The sequence below is a fragment of the Anthonomus grandis genome, chromosome 10 (genome assembly GCF_022605725.1).
Source record: "Anthonomus grandis grandis chromosome 10, icAntGran1.3, whole genome shotgun sequence".
Classification (NCBI taxonomy): Eukaryota; Metazoa; Arthropoda; class Insecta; order Coleoptera; family Curculionidae; genus Anthonomus; species Anthonomus grandis.
The window spans coordinates 13,061,494-13,079,209 of NC_065555.1; the positions used below are offsets into that span (position 1 = coordinate 13,061,494).

The following is a 17,716-nucleotide window of genomic DNA, read 5'->3' on the forward strand; positions in this document are numbered from 1 at the left end:
GGCTGTGTGGACGGGGAGGCGTGACTAGCTAAGGTATCCGAACATTAAATACCATGCAAAAATTGATTATTAAAGGCATTTATAACAAAAACATTAGATATTCTACAGAACAACATTTTATAGACTCTAATTTTTTTAAAGTAAGGCATTACATACTAAAAAAATCACTCTCAAAATCTTTAAAGAAAAGAAACCTCTAAAGTTTCCAATTCATCCACATGAGTACGTACATAGATGTAGCAAGACTATAGCAACAAAGAATATCACTTTTTAGCACCTAAAATATATAATATGATTCCAAATCAAACTACAGATATTAAAAAAATAACAAAATAACTTAACAATTAGATTTACAATTCAAATGGCAAGATTCAACGTCTATTTAATTAGATCAAAACGACGATCTATACAAGGTGTCCAAATGGGGTATCAGCACTTTATTTGTGCATTTAATCTTAGACGTGGCAACGCCGCCACTTACGGTGGGAATAAAAATGTAAACGGGTTCAAGGAATTTCAGTTGCAATGGAGCCGTTTTCCGGAGAGCAACGCGCTTTTTGTGTACGTGCATTTTACCAAAACAATAATTCAATCGTGACAGCACGCCGTCTATATCGCGCTTATTACCAATTACATGATATTCAATTATTACCTAGCCCTGATGTTATTAGAAAATGGATCAGAATGTTTGAAGCTACTGGATCCACAGTGAAAATTCATAACCAGGCCGCCCACGAATCGTAAGAAGTGCAGAAAACATCGAACGAGTACGTCAATCAGTCAGAGAGAATCCAACCTTATCTGTACGGAAGCAATGTCAGACGACTACTCTCAAAAGATCATCTTTACATAACATTTTGACCAAAGACTTGCATCTGCATGCATATAAGATACAGTTAGTGCAAGAATTAAAACCGAGGGATTACAATACACGGTTAGAATTTGTCAATGAAATGATGGAACGATTCGTCGATTTCAATAACATTTTATTCAGTGATGAGGCTAATTTTCATTTAAATGGCCACGTAAATAAGCAAAATTGCAGGTACTGGTCTGACGTTAATCCTCGCAGAAAACACGAACGTCCACTGCATAGCCGCAAAGTGGTCGTATGCGCTGCTATGTCTGCTTATGGCATAATTGGGCCGTATTTTTTTGAAGATCAAAATAAACGGGCACTTACCGTTAATACCGAGCGGTATTGTGCAATGTTACAAGATCTCCGACAGTTTCAAGGTTTTAACTTAGAAACCTGGTTTCAGCAGGATGATGCGACATGCCATACGTCAAATCGGGCAATTGAAGCTGTTCAACAATTATTCCCCAATAAAGTCATTTCAAGAAGAGGCAATATTAACTGGCCTCCTAAGAGTTCGTCGCCACTTGATTATTTCTTATGGGGTTACCTTAAAAGTAAGGTCTACGAGAATAATCCAGCTGATACAAATCAATTAAAGCAAAATATCCAGGAGCAAATAAGATTAATATCAAGGGAAATGTGTGGACGGGTTATCAATAATCTTCGTTCTCGATTTGAAGAGTGCATACAGCGCAACGGACACCATTTAGACAACATTGTTTTTGGTTCATAAATTTCCATTGACTGTACATTAATTTGCCATAAATAAATGATCATAGAAATATGGTGTATCTGGTTTATGCAAACGTCACATTGCTGATACCCTTTTTGGACACCTTGTATATGTAAAAAAGTTAATATGCATGACTGCTAACTGTAACTTGGATTCATATTAATTAATAAATTGTAAAAATGTGTAAGTTATAGGTGTATGGATTTTAAAAAAGTGTTGTGAACTTAACCCAGTTAATTAAGGTTAACTCCCTACATAGACTTAAAAACCTAAAAATGACTAAAGTACCAAATATTGACTGTATATACTAATATTTCTTGTATCCGTATACATTTATTAGTATTATAAGTCATTTATTACAATATATTATTATGTCAAATATATTTAGAGTCATTTTCCATCTAATTTATTTTATGGGCCTTTTTGTAAAATTTCTTTGAATCCGTTTCTTTTAGTTCCTGGTCTAAAACTATTCCTTTAGGGAAATTATAACATGGTTTATTTCTTCCAGATATATGAAGCCATTTCTAATTTTTTCAGTTAAATCCAAATCCTTACTGCTCCATAAGCAGTAAGGATTAGCCAAGGCTTCAAATCATTTTAACTAAAAGTTAGAGAAAAATAACCATATTTCTCAAAGAGATAATTTAAATGTAATTAAAAAAAACATCTCTATATCTACAGTACACATATATAAATTTACACCTATTTAATTTAAAGTTTAAAAAATTTCATCAAAATTATAACAATAGTCAATAAGAAATAAAGTTCTACTGGGACAATGAACTCAACAATATTTTCCTTGCTGCACTTAGCTATTTATTTCACTTTTTAGGTATGCTCTCTGTAAGGTTTTATAAGAGCAATTAGAAGTTTATTATCCATAATTTCTTCGTAAAATATGGACTCATAATAACGTAGGCCACATTTAAACAATAAATTATTATAACAGCTGGGAAAACTTACCTATCAATCTTATTCAGTGCAACAATAAAAGGGCATTTTTTCTTCTTCAATAAGTTTATAGACTCGATAGTTTGCTGTTCCAGACCATGCATAATGTCCACCACTAAAATTGATATATCGCAAAGGGATGAGCCACGATTCCTAAGGTTTGAGAACGATTCGTGCCCAGGTGTATCAATAATCAATAAACCGGGTAATTTCAGTTCCATATCAGACGCCTAAAAAAGTCTATTTTTAGATATTGTTAATCAAATTAATAAAAAAAGGAGTGGACTACATTGGTGACCAAAAATAAATTGACAAAACAATTTTAACATTTATTTCCATTGTTTTCTTAATTTTTATCTTAAATATCTGCAAGTATTATTTCTTTATGCAATAAGTGTTACTATAGTAAAGCATAGTAGACCTAATTACCAAGGAAAAATAATTATAAATGTACATAAACAAACTTAAAATATATTTTCATAAAGAGTGGTCAGAAGTAAATTGACAAACCAACATTTTTCATTTCTTTTAATAACAAAAAGAGCAAAATATCCTATATTAATTAATATTGTGTAGCTTCTGTTCTTTACAAGAGCTGGGCATAGACTCAATTAACTTATTGATCAGGGACATATCAATTATTATTATCTGGCATTTATTACAATTAACATTTATTACAAACATACAAATCATTTCTTACTATAACTTTTTAACATTACAATAAACACAAAGCACAGAGAAAACTCGCGCGTGAAAGAGTATCTTGCAATGGCTTAAAAAGTTCTTGTTTGTTTTTATCTCGTATTTGTCTATCCAGATAAACCGACAAATTTTCTATCGGGTTCATGTCGGGCGACTAAGACGGCCACTTAATAACGTTGATTTTTTTAATTATCAAGCCAATCTTTAAATTTAATTTTTTTTTCAAATTTCGAATCCGTTTTTCTCCAAACTAATTTATAAGTTGTCTAGGTGCTATTTAAGTAAACTTATGTGTAGGTATTATAACCAACCTTTTTTTGCTAAGAATAACATTATTGAATATTGAATCGAATTCAAACAAATAAATAAATAAAATAGATATTTTTTTAATCACAAATTTACTTACCCCCTTAACAATTTTAATTTGTTCTTTAATAGCTTCAATGGGAACATTGGTGGCACCAATCTGTTGGGTAATTCCACCTGCTTCTCCATCTTGAACGTTCGTTCTCCTTAATTTGTCTAAGATCTTCGTTTTTCCAGTATCTACGTGACCCAATACGCAAACCACACCAGCACGAAGGTTATCCAGACTTCGGTTCTTTTCGGCTTCTTCTTTTCTTTTCTATGAACAATAATAGCAGTTAATTTAGCCAATATTACAAAAGATTTCATACATAAAATGGAACAAAAAGTAGTTAAAAAATTGCAGCGCATTTTAAACTGAGTTAATGTAAAAAATGTTATAAAAACTATTAAAAATGTTCATTCTTACCCTGATTCTTTCTTCGGCTCTTTCTCTCACACGTTCCGCAAGTGTTCTACCGTCCTCCTCTTCATCATCCTCATCATCGTCGTCAGAATCGCTTTCGTCTTCGTCAGAATCTGAATCTTCTTCGTTGCTACTCTCTTTAGCTTCATCTTTTTCGGCCTAATAAAAAACGTGTGATAGATAATATTTTTATGCCTCAAAAATATTGCAAAATGTTGGATAACTACTTTTTTGCTGTAGAAAATAGAAACTTGATTCAAAGACTGAGATGTGCAATCAGTCACATAGAAACTTTTATGTAACTACTAAAAAATTGGAGAAATCAAAGGATTCTGAGAAAAATTGAGATTTATCATTTTTCTATCTCAGAAGAGTTTCAAAATTTTGGATAACTTTTTTACTATAGAAGATAGAGATTTACAACCTCGCAAATATAAAAGGCGTATACAACCCTGTATCTTTTAGGTAATTACCAAGGAATCTAATAAATAAAAGGTTTTTGAGTAAAAGTTAAATTTGTGATTTTGAGCATTTTTATCTGTCAGATGAACATCAAAATTCTGGATAACGTTTTTGCTTTAAAGATTAAAACTTGATTCAAAAACTGAGATGTGCATTAAGTCACGCAGAATCTTTTAACCACAAAAAAAAACTTAGAAATCAAAAGTTTATTATTTTAGGCATTTTTATGCCTCAGAGGATTTGCAAAATTGTAGATAACTTGTTTGCTATTAAAGATCAAACCTTCATTCAGATACTAACATATGCACCAAGTCATATAGTGTCTTTCAAGAAACCACAAAAAATTAGAGAAAGCAATGGTTGTGAAGAAATAGTGAAATTTGTTTTACTAGAATTTCTGTTCAACACATTTTAAATAATTTTCGAAAGTGTTAATGTCTACTAATTGTAAAAAAGATCAAACCTTCATTCAGATACTAACATATGCACCAAGTCATATAGTGTCTTTCAAGAAACCACAAAAAAATTAGAGAAAGCAATGGTTGTGAAGAAATAGTGAAATTTGTTTTACTAGAATTTCTGTTCAACACATTTTAAATAATTTTCGAAAGTGTTAATGTCTACTAATTGTAAATGGAAACGTATCATCCATGTTTCTTTAAGAGACCAAACGAAAACAAAACAATTATGTTAATTGTAAATGTGCTACATTTTAAAAATTTTAAAATTAATAACTACCTTAACTGTCTTAGGTGCGTCATTAACTTGATTTTCTGACTCCTTTTTGTTTTCTTCAGATTCACCTTCAGACTCACTATCCGAAGATGCGTCCCAGGTATCTTTAACATCATCTTCTTCCTCTTTTGGCTCTAAAAAATTTATTAGTTTTAAGTAATATACAGAATTACTGATACTTCATGCATGTATAATAGATATCAATTAATTTAAATATTATATGTACGCGCTTTTTCTTTAATAATCGTTTTCTTAAATAAATAATCTCTTATTTACAATAACAGCATTGAAATTTAAATTAGCAAAACAAACAAAAATTCAATGAAATTTCCCATTAAAAAAAAATTAGCAAAGCATTGGACTGAAAAATTACAAGGAAACGATTGTTTTTCATATTTATGTGTCGACTAGTATGTTACAGAAAAAATAATAAATTGATGTCAAAAATATAACAATTTTTGAAAATTGAAAAAGTTTAATTAGCTTTTCTTTCCCTAAGTTATTATGAAACTATACAAGCTACTTTGTTCAATTTTTCTGGTGCTATAAAAATAAAAAAATATTATTTATTTCTCTTATATATTAGTTTATTATTAATTATTAGCCTATTTAAACGATAATTTATACTTGAGTTTTATAAATAAAATAAATCTCTACACCTAGTGTTGCTCTGAGAAACTGTAAAGCCAATTTTTCCCAATAATTCTGGAGAATCTATTTAAGCTAGCTATTAACAATTTTAAATGAAAAAGTTAAATCAAACATAATCCTACGATTTTCTAAGCTTGGAATATTTAGTAAGTCTAGCATATAAAAATAATTAATTTCCTCTGTAGGAGTTTTAAGTTAATATATGGCATTTATGAAATGGTCCCCAAATACTACTTGAATAATCTAGGATAGACCTCACAAGGGAACAGTGAAAATTGTTAAAATACACAATACTATTAAAGACAGACTCCTTCAAAAATCCCAACAGTTTTAGTGCTTTATTTGAAATAAAGTCATAATGGTTTTTAAAACTTTGAAAGTTGAATCGAAAAAGACTCCTAAATGTTTAAAGATGGTCACTGGTTCCAAAAAAGGGCTGTCTAGACCATAATTAAATAAAATTGCTTGAGAATGTCTATTCGAATGCATAATCTTACATTTATTTACGTTCAGTTTTAAATCATTACCGCTGCACCAGTAAGTGAACTTATTTAGATCGGATTGCATCTTTACACAGTCTCTTATATGTCTAATAACCCGAAGGATTTTTAAATCAAGTGCGTACATTTTTCATTAAGTCATTTTTAAAGCAAATGAACGAAATTGTAGACAACTCTTCAAAGTCTCCCATGAAAGGTAGTTTCTTATTTTTACTGTCGGGTAGCACCCCAATCACAAATAAAATTATCAACGAATATCTAAGGTTGCTATTTTTTTAATTAAAATTTGTTCACTCTATCAAACGCCTTTGAGAAGTCGGTGTAGATTACGTTGACCTGAGGCCTCTCTCCAAAGGCATCTAAAATAAACTCTTTAAGGACCATCAAATTCGTGGCTTTAGACCTACGTGATATAAAACTATGTTCTCCAGGAATTATGATATTTTTTATCGGGAAAAATATTTTTGAAGCTATAATTGATGCGGAAATTTCTGAAAAAACTTTTTTTTTTGGGTTCTAGTGCTACTTTTAAAAATAGGTGTAATATAACTTTTCTTCCATTTTTTCCATTCATTAGGAAAACACCACAGGACAAAGAATATTACAATTTAAAATAAATAAATTAAAGACAATCATTAATAAAAACTGCTGTCTACTTAATTTTCCTAGTTTTTCAATTTTATGAAAAATTTCCAATAAACTAATATCACAGGTATTTAAACTTATGGTCTTAAAATATAAGCTATACAGGTTGAAAAGTTAAATAAAGATTGAATAAAATGGATTAGAGGCAATAGAAGGGGTGAACTTACATAACACATCCTTAAATATTAAATAATTTTTAATTATAAAGAAAAGTAAAGGTAACTAAAATTGTTTTAGTTTTTACCGATGAGATTTTAAAATATTATTCTTGTTTTATTTTAATTTATTTTATAGTAGAGCACAAAGAGCGCACAGACTCAATAATTTATAAATTTTTTCCAACAAGGTTTAGAGAACTTTGATTATTTATCTGTATTTGGTATTTATTTTTAAAGACATCTATTAATCAATACCACATATATATAAGGATAAAATTAAAGACATATCTGCAGTTATAAGAAAAGTTTCTAAAGTTTAGGTTAAGGATAAAAATTATATTTTCAGTAAACTCAATGAGATGGTACTACAACACAAGATGTAACAAAAAGAATTTTCCTTATTGAAACTAATTCAATAATACACATAGTTTTTAAGATATACCTGGTTATCTCCTTAGTTGGAAGATAATAATCAAAAATAATTCCTGGTAAAAATATATTAAATTTAAATCAAGAAAATTAAAAAAAAAACAAACAAATATTGACAAAAAGTGGTAACCCTAAAATCAGGAATTTATGTTATTTTTTTTCTAAACATTCCTGCTTTTAAGTTATTTTATGTTAACTTATATAAATCTTAAGGTACTAAAGATAATTTTAAAAAAATGATTACCTTCGCTTTTTACATCCTCTTTGGTAGGGACTTCCTGTGCATCTCCAGGCTGAGAATCCACTGCTTTTTGCTCATCTTTCACCTCATGTCCGGCTTGTTCCTTTTTTTGTTTGTTTGGTCTTATCCTGGTTCCGAGCCTGGCTGGTCTTTTTTCTCCTACATCCGGTAATTCAACACCTTGTGCCTTAAATTAAATATGTTGATATAATCCATCCTCTTATCCAGGAAAAAAGCATTCAAGTTTGTTTTAAACAAGAAACGAAGATATTCTAGGTGTTTTATTAGATAAAATTTTTAAACAATTACCTTTAAGCTATCGATTAACACTTGAGCTCTTGCCCGATCAGCCTTCTGCTTAGCAGTCAATAATTTACCCTCCGCCTTAAGTCTTTCCTTGCGTTCCTTCTCTTTTTGTTTTTTCTTTTCCTTCTTTTCTTGTTCTAACCTAAGGGCTTCTAATCTTGCATTTTCAGCCTCCTCTTCTCTTTTCAGTCTCTCCTCCTCTTCACGTTTTATTCTTTCTTCTTCCTCCTTGATTTTCTTTAAAGCTTCTTGCATAGCTGCAATAGTTTTCTTGGCCGGACCTGCAATAGATGTCAATAAATTATTATAATTATTTAAAAATGTAATGGCAATAGTAACCTTTTTTATTCTTGGCATCCTTATCTTCTTTCTCCTTTGCTCCCTTTTTCTTTTTGCCTGTCGCACTTTCATCAATCGCTTCTCCGTCATCTTCCTTGTCTTTTTCATCTCCCACTTTGTCTTTTCCTTTCTTTTTCTTCTTTTTACTACTTTCCTTTTCTTCTGATGGTTCTCTTACCTCTTCTGGATCTTTATTCTGCTCGGAAATCTATAAACATATTAATTTAACGTTTCTCCTTTGGGAATATTTATTTTTAAGCAAACCTCCGTTTTTTCTTCAGAGTCTTCTTTCTGAATAGTTTTGGCAGATAGTTTTTTTTGCTTCTCTCTTTCTTTCTTCTCCTTCTTCTTTTGAGCGGCAGTTTTCATAGTTCCGCCATCAGTTGGCTCATCCTCATTTGCCTTTTCCTCAACTTCTTCCACCTCTTGATCTCTACCCTTCTTTTTTCCTTTTTTGCCCGCTGGTTTAGCTTCTTGTTCTTCTTGTTGAGCAATAGGAGTCTCATCTTTTTTAACTCCTACAAATATAAAATATTGATAGCTTCATAATAAGGTTTGATTAAAAATTTCAAACACTTTTCTTTGGGATTCAGTACTTGTCTTCCAGATAAAATTTACCTGAATATTCCATTTCTAGCTCGGCCAAAGCTCTTTCTAATTCATCATCATCTTCGTCTTTCTTCCTCTTGCTTTTCTTTCCTTTTTTGCCACCCTGTTGTGGTTCGGGCTTAATCTTTTTGTTTTTGGGAGCTGTTTCAATTTCTTCTTTTTCACTCTCATTGTCACTCTGAACAGCCTAAATTATATATTGTTCTAAATTAATATTAATTAACAGAATTATTGTTTTTTAAAATATATTGTTTCCATATTATTGTTTTCGTCATTTTTTGTTGGTATTGTCATCAAAACGGTATGAAAAGGAAAATGTTGCATTATAAATTTTTTACCCCTAAATAAGGTCTTTTATCTTGATTTTAATGACAATTAAGCTTAAAATTGTAAACTAAATTTCAGAAAATATTGACCTTTTAATAAAAAACCACATAATATAAATACCACAGTTAACAGAGCTATTGTTGAAATCAAGAAATAATGTGATTTTAAATGCAATTTATATGATGTGTTTTTGGAAAATCACATTCTTGGACGAAAATCAATTCTTAGGTTTATTTATTGACAATAATCTAAAATTTGAAAGTCAAATCACACAGTTGTATCGAAAAGAATCAGCAAATTATTATGGTCTTAAGGTGGTAGCAGGAGAATTTGGTTTTGAAACGCGGAGAAATGTTTAGGTTTCTTTAATTGAATTTTAATCATATATTAAGCTAGTGTATGGTGCTAGTGCTATATATGGTTAGTGTTTCTGAGGTGTATGCACACATTACTTATTTAATAGTATTTTTGTCTTGTAAAAGAGAGTTATCTGAGGTCTGTGTAATGTAAGAATAAGTGTCAGATAATTTTAGCCAAGATTTTTGTGAACATGAGGTTAACCCTACAATATTAATAAAAACAAAAGTACATAAGCTAATAAGAGTCAAATATATTCTAATTCCACTATCTATTGGGTCTGGTTCTGGGAAGTAATTGTTTTTACAAAGGTATTCAAACTAATCATATCCAAGTCTAAATCACTTGCAAAAGAATTAAAATATTTACACAATTTATAAACTGGTGAATTCTTATAAATATTGTTTTGGGAAATTCCAGATGGAATTTTATATTTTTTATTTTGTATTTCCATTATTTACAAAGAAAGGAAGGACTAAAGAAGTTGTGTAAAAAAAATAATTTTATTTGTTAATAGTTATTGACTTAAGTTTATTTGTTAAGACAAGTTTTAGTCCCCTGGTTTTGTAAGGGTAATTTATCAAATTTCTTCAAAAGTAAATGTTGGTTATACCTTACTGTGGATAATATCCAAATTTTTTATAAAACATTAATTTCAAAAATGTATGTTGTGCGCGTTGTATAGTTTTAATGTATACTTCATATTAAGATCATGTGATACTACTGTATTCTATTCTTGGTAATATCAAACTATCAAAAAGTTTCAGACAATACTTTACATTAAAACTTTGGGTAGATCTAATGATGAAGCCCATTCCATTGTTTTATGGCTCTTACTTGCCATACTAACAATGTAGTCTGTCAAGACCATAGACATATAGTCGATTATCAAACCCAAGTCTCCTTCTTTTTTTAAACTCACAAGCTGTATACCATTAATGCTATAAATATATGATATAAAATCCCTTTTATTAAAATTTATTATTTATATTTATAGAACAAAAGACATTGCACAACACTGTTTAATATTGAAATTAAAGCAATTTATGTTACACCAGTCCACCACAATATTCAAATTACTTTGTAAACAAATGCAATCATCTATATTACTAATTAGCAAACACATATCATATTAATACAATTGAAAAATAACAGAAGTCCTAAATTGGAGCCTTGGTGGACTTCAGAGGAACAAGCAAAATATCAGATCTGGATCATACTGTTCCATATTTAACAAATAAGGTTTGACAAGTTCAATCAATATATGTATAGTTTTTAAAACTATGTCTAACCTTATCAAATGCCCTTTCCATATCTGTATATATTACATCAACTTGTTTTTTTTCATAAAAGTGCTTTGTGAACAAACTGAACAACTGTTATTAGATTGGTTAATGTAGATTTATTTGTCAGAAACCCATGCTGGTATTCAGATATATTAACATAACTTCTTCATACAATCTATCAAATAATGCCATCTCAAACTGTTTAGAAACTACATTTAAAATAATAACAGATCTATAGTTACCTACATCAAGTTTCGCACCTTTTTTAAATAACAGAATAACATTACTTTCTTGTTTATAGAATAGGCTGAAGTTTTTAGACTGATGTTAAATATGTAATGAAGAGGCTCCGCCAATAAATCTCCACATACACTCCATATGATATTAATATAATATATAGACTTAATTTAACCCTTTTCTAATATTCACTATATGTCCTTTTTATTTCTGTTTTTATATTTTGCCTGATTTCTTCATATTTATTGCACCAACATTGAAAATGTTTTTAAATTTATTAAATAATCTTTCTTTGTCTTTGATCATTTTATTAATTTTAGCATTATACCATACAGAAAACACCACCAATTTGAGATGTTACTGAAACACATCCTGTAATAATTTTATGTAACATATGGTAAAACCCATTTACAGATTCATCAACATTACTATACTCATATAGACTTGGCCATTGAATTATGTATACATTTGATATAAGTTGGCCTTTTTGAAATGCTTGTATTTGATGTTTCTTATTAGTTTTCATAATTCATGCCTATAACTGAGATTACCCTCAAGAGTGAGATAAACTGTGGATGATACCAATCCACAGGCAACAATGGATCATCACTAATTAATACTATGTACCCCTTAAAATGGGGGGTAACTATAATTAAATCTAATAAAACTTTTAAAACATTAGGTGCATTATTGCTTTGTATAGAGCACAATGGACATTCAAAACAATGCCACAAAGATTAAAATCACCTAAAATTAAACACTTACCACCTGAAAGAAGTGTTTGATACATTATACCTGGTACAAAGTAAACAAGTACAATATATAGACACTCTTTTAAAACTAATTTTAGTACATAGCACCTCCAATTCACTATCAAATATATCACATCTTACTTTGATACATTTTTTACTTAAAGCTATCAATAGACAATCCGCTTGCTTTTTACCTGTGAAGGCTTCATTTCTGTCCACTCTAATACTATTCGGTTTGTATTAAATTCATTCAATTAGGTTTTAGTAAGAGCAATTATACCACTATCATTATTTAACATATTCAACTTCAGCTCTGGTAATTTAGTTTTTACACCCCAGATGTTCTGATAATAAACAGATAGTTGTGTAGGTAGGTTATTTCTTGTAAAAAAACCTTGAAAATTTGTAGGTATATTACCAAATAGAATATAAAAATCTTTGGTTAAATGGATAGTATTTCTACCACTAACCAGATTATTTTGAGACCCACACAATAATGTTGCTTGGTTCTCATTTATCTATATATGGATTAATGTTTAATTTCCTATGAGCTTTGACTTCTTGATTAGTAACATTAATTAGCGATTCAGAAAAATTATTACTTCCCATGTTCCTACCTATCCTATTAACATAGTAACATTTTCTGTGTGTTTTTTTATCAATATTATTGATAGTAACGTTCTATCTTCAATGCTGTATTTATGGATTCTTTAATTTATTGTACGAATGAGCCATTTATTTTACTTTGTTAAAAACAGTTTTTGTTGTAACTATGATGCATATTTTCACTAGTTAAATTTTTTTTTGTATGGTATTTATACTTACATCTTCCTCACTATCTTCCACTTGAAGCAGAGCAAATGCACTCTGTGTTTTAGCTATTGGAATATCCTCTTCAGAATCACTTTCTTGCTTATCTTTCTTCTTGTTTGATTTCTTTGTTTTAATGGCTGGTTTGGCCTGTTCATTTTCTACATCTTCCTTATCCCTACAACAACAAGATGGGCATTACAATAAGCATTAATGGGTTAAATCTAGATTTGGCATTTTTGCATAATTTACTACAGACATTTAATATTTTCACCAAATGGCTTGTATTTCATAGAATTAACCATTATAACTTGTGTATTTGATATCCCAATTACACTAAATGGTGTAATTGGGATATCAAATATTATTTTAATTTTTTTTTATAGATATCATAGGCAGTCTTGGCAGACTTAGATCTAGTTATTGTACCAATACCACTTTTCACATAAGTGTTTCTGTTTCTTTCTGTTGTCTTCTGTTATATGATTGTATATTGTTTGTTTCTGCTCTTCTTTCAGTACTGTTATTGGACCACATTCCGCACCCTTAATATAGTAAAAAATTGTATGTTTTAAATTTTTAATTAAAAAACTAGTGCATATTAGACAAGCATCTAGCTTTGTGATCTGTAGCAGTTCTACAAAATAAATAGTTTAAGAGAATTTCTTCTTCCACTCTTGTCATATATTTATTGCAATAGAAATAAGTACTTGAAATTTGTATAGGATATGTAAAGTTTATAAGTGGTTTATTACATAATTACATCACTATTCATTTAAGGTTTTCATTCGCAATATTTAAAAATGCTTGAAAATTCAGATTTTCTGAAATATAAACTGTAGAACCTAAATCCTTAATTATTCTTTTTGGAATATGAAGCATAAATAAGTTGTATGCTGTGTTTGCTTAATAAATAAAACAAACTACTTGTATTTAGCATATAATAAATTGAAAGTTGCTGCCCTGCACTTTCGGTTGTAGGCCATCATCAGGGCTCAAGACACTATAAAAAGATACATTAAATTAGAGCATGAAGGAGCATTTTAAAATTAGACAAACATCATTAAAATATAAATCATAATAAATGACAAAAAACAAAAGGTCACAAAATGAGACAAAAAAACATAAGGCATGATACAAATATACAAATCAATACAGTCCTAAGATCAACTTACTTGTCAAAGCAATGACACCATTTGAAAAAAAAAATAGAACATATGGTTTCTTAAGTACTAAACAAAAGGAAGTCAACCTCTACCTGATGGACCATAATAAAGCAAAAAAGTGTATGTTAATCAATAACATGTTTGTCTAATTCTAAAATGCTTCCTGTTCTAATCCAATGCATCTTTTTATAGTGTCTTAAGCCCTGATGATGACCTAGAGGTAAAAGTACCAGGCAGCTATTTTCAATTTATTACATGCTGATTAAAAGTAAGGTGTTTTATTTATTATGAAATGAAGCCTTTCAAAGTTTTAGTTCTTATATACCAATTCAACTTCAATGATTTTGTAACTCAAGAAAGGTGAAAGGCCAAACCAGATCCAAATTTAGTAAGATTTCTGACTGAAGGTTTGGGTGCAAAACCTAACCTTAAAAAAAAGAAAGTTGAAAAACACCTATATACTTACTTTGGGGCCTTAGTTTTTTTTGTGGTGGGTTTTTCAATCAATTCAGTATTATCTACTTCCATTTCAGAGTCGCTAAAAATAAAATATCCCCAGAAATAAGGAAAACCATCCAAACATATTTTATGAAGAAGCACAAACCTTTCCTCGCCTTTCGCTCCTTTGCGTTGCTTTTTCGCCTTACCCATCTTAATAAAGTACGTAATTTACTTTCGCTAATTGTATTTTTGTTGTATATCATAAGTAAAACCGATATATTGGGAGTTTTTTTTGATAAAATCACTTTCCACTTGGTTAAATACGTCCACTAAAAAGAAAAGCAGACAGAGCTGCCGACATGCGACGACAAAACAGACAAGTCAGCAAATGGTGAAGTAAAGTCAGCAAACAAATGTCATTAATCAGCTGATTAAGACATATGGGTTTGGGTTAGAGCAGTGTTGCTAGATGTACGAATTATCGATTTCGTGGGATAATATTAATTAATAATAATAATATTCATATTCATTATAATACATAAATATAAATGTAATAGAAATATAAGCTTAAATATAGAAATAATCCTTTTATGATCTTAGAAATATATTAAAATACACATGTGTTACATAAAAAAATACATGCACAAAAAAATAAAACAATTAAATTTAAAACTTAATTTATTATTGTCTTTTATATTTTGCTGAATCCAGGTTCAAGAGTTCATAGGGAATTTTCTTAAACCTTTCTTATACCGCGTTATAGGAAAAAACTGCGTTGAAATAGAGCACTTTACGAAGGGGCATAGTCAGTTTGGTATTTGCTCTAATATTAACGTTAGGTACATTATTATAGGGTAGGGTACAGGTATTTATTATACACGAAAAATTATATTGATATTGGAGATTACTGATCATTTATAAATTTCATTACAAAAGTACAAAAATGAAGCATCCTACTTTCCTCCATTATTTTAAGCCAATTTGTATTTGATCAATCCAGGAGCGTTCAATTTAACAAGCCCTTATAAAAGGTCGGTAGGATAATATACTACTATGTGGTTTTTTACAGGTATTGGAAAAAGCCACTAACCATGGCAGAAATCTTAGAAGAATTGGAGAATGACTCTACGTCGGACATTCCTACAGGTATTACATTTTTTCCACCTGAAAATGCCAACGAAAACTGCGATACCGATGAAGATTCTGGGGCTGAAGACGATGTAGTACCAAATAATTTACCCGAAGTGCAACTAAGGGCCCCGGCGGAAATTGAATTTGACGTAGGTGAAGACGACTGGGACAGTGATGACGATCTACCACTGTCCACTTTTGTTGAAAGGCGACCTAAAAACATAAAGACGTTTGACTATACTCTCAATAAAGATTTAGACTGTACGTTTATGCAATGGTAATCAGTTCAAACTGCACAAAGCAATCGTTCCCCTGGAAATATTTTCAAGCTGTTCTTTGATGAGAACTTGGTAGGAGAAATTGTCAATTTTACCAATTTTTATGCACAGCAAAAAAACCGCCCCGGTAACGTTACTGCAGACGAGATGTACTATGTACTGCTTCATAGGGGTATTTCTTGTCAGTGGATATACAACTGTTCCAAGGCGACATATGTATTGGCAAAATTGCAACGATACCCAGAATAAACTTATATTAGCCGCTATTTCCAGAGATAGATTTCAATTCATAATGAGTAATCTTCATTGCAGTGATAATACTTCCCTTGATAAAAAAGACAAGTACTCTAAACTGCGTCCTCTTTTCAAGAGCTTAAATAAAAAAATATTTGATTATGCCCCAGTTGAAGAGAATCACAGCCTTGATGAGGCCATGATACCGTATTTTGGGAGATATAGCGGTAAGCAATTTATTCGAGGCAAGCCTATAAGGTGGCGGTATAAATTTTGGGTAGGTACCCTACGCCTTGGATACATTGTTTATTTTGATCCCTACCAAGGTGCGTCGACAACAATTCCGGACAAATATAAACACCTGGGTTTGGGAGCATCAGTTGTTCTCCAATATGCAGATGTTTTACAGAAAATGCCTTACCAGCCCTTTCACATATTTTTTGACAATTTTTTCACATCTTTGTCACTTCTAAAGGAGCTTAAATTGAGGAACATCAAGGCAACTGGTACTATACGTGAAAACCGGATCCCACAATCTCCATTTGGCAATGCGGCAGTTCTGAAGAAAAAGACACAAGGTACATTTGAATGGGGTGTTGCCGATAATGAAATCGCATTATGCAAATGGAATGACAACAGCGTTGTTACTTTAGCCACCAATGCATGTTCAGTTTTGCCAGTAAATACGGTGAAACGATTTTCACAGGCTGAAAAAAGCATGTTTATATAGATCAGCCTCAATTGATCAAGGCATACAACGAAAATATGGGAGGTGTAGACCGTAGTAACCAAAACATAAGCCAATATAGATTTTCAGTACGAGGTAAAAAGTGGTATTTTCCGTTATTTCCCCACTGTGTAGACATGGCCTCACAAAACTCGTGGCAACTCCATAGGAATAATAATGGTGGTACTCTTGACCAACTTCAGTTTAGAAGGGACCTAGGGATACAGCTGCTTGAAACGTACAGGAAAACAACTAAGAGGGGACCTTCGAAATTGCCAAAAACTGCATTCCAATTCTCACGTTACTATAGACTAGATCATTTAGTTACAAATCCCGAGAGTCAGCGGAAATGTGCTGTGTGCCACAAAAAAGCAAATTTTGTGTGCCAAAAATGTGAAGTTGGTCTTCACCCAAAAAACTGTTTTGTGGACTATCATACAAATTAGTTTTTAAGTTTAAGTTTTAAGTATTTTGCTAAACATTTTGTAAGATATATAAACATATTTTTAAATCTTTACTTATTTTTCTAATAGTAGCCCTTTATCCTACCGTCCTTTTAAAAGAACCGCCGTTTTTTCCAAGACCGGAAATTGAAAAAAAAATCATGATTTTTTCTTGACTTATGGGACCTTCTATTGACCGTTTCAGGGTCAAATGGGTTAAAGAGTTTTAGGACTTTTGTAACACTCATCCACACAAGATTCTTAGACCAGCACAAATTCTTTGGCTTTATTTTTCAGTTCAAGTTATAAAGAACATCTTCTTATACCCAGCGAGGAATAGGATAATGAAGGATCACTTACATTGTTGTTATTAAATATACAGATAAATTTAATAACCTTATACAAAATATTAAAATACTTAATATTTGTATA

General features: G+C 30.6%; 1 protein-coding gene across 1 annotated transcript in view; it reads right to left on the reverse strand.

Annotated features, from left to right (window-relative positions):
• LOC126741093 (eukaryotic translation initiation factor 5B) overlaps positions 1 to 14,856 on the reverse strand; it is a 48,077-nt gene extending 33,221 nt beyond the window's left edge. Inside the window, exons 1-12 of the mRNA XM_050447412.1 lie at positions 14,635 to 14,856; positions 14,497 to 14,568; positions 12,880 to 13,042; positions 9,105 to 9,282; positions 8,751 to 9,004; positions 8,487 to 8,694; positions 8,151 to 8,428; positions 7,845 to 8,028; positions 5,221 to 5,351; positions 4,024 to 4,179; positions 3,655 to 3,873; positions 2,559 to 2,776 (exon numbers count right to left, since the gene is read on the reverse strand). Of these exons, the coding sequence (XP_050303369.1) occupies positions 2,559 to 2,776; positions 3,655 to 3,873; positions 4,024 to 4,179; positions 5,221 to 5,351; positions 7,845 to 8,028; positions 8,151 to 8,428; positions 8,487 to 8,694; positions 8,751 to 9,004; positions 9,105 to 9,282; positions 12,880 to 13,042; positions 14,497 to 14,568; positions 14,635 to 14,681 (2,108 nt within the window). The 5' untranslated portion in view covers positions 14,682 to 14,856. The remainder of the gene's footprint in view (positions 1 to 2,558; positions 2,777 to 3,654; positions 3,874 to 4,023; positions 4,180 to 5,220; positions 5,352 to 7,844; positions 8,029 to 8,150; positions 8,429 to 8,486; positions 8,695 to 8,750; positions 9,005 to 9,104; positions 9,283 to 12,879; positions 13,043 to 14,496; positions 14,569 to 14,634) is intronic.
• Between the last annotated feature and the right edge of the window lie 2,860 nt (positions 14,857 to 17,716).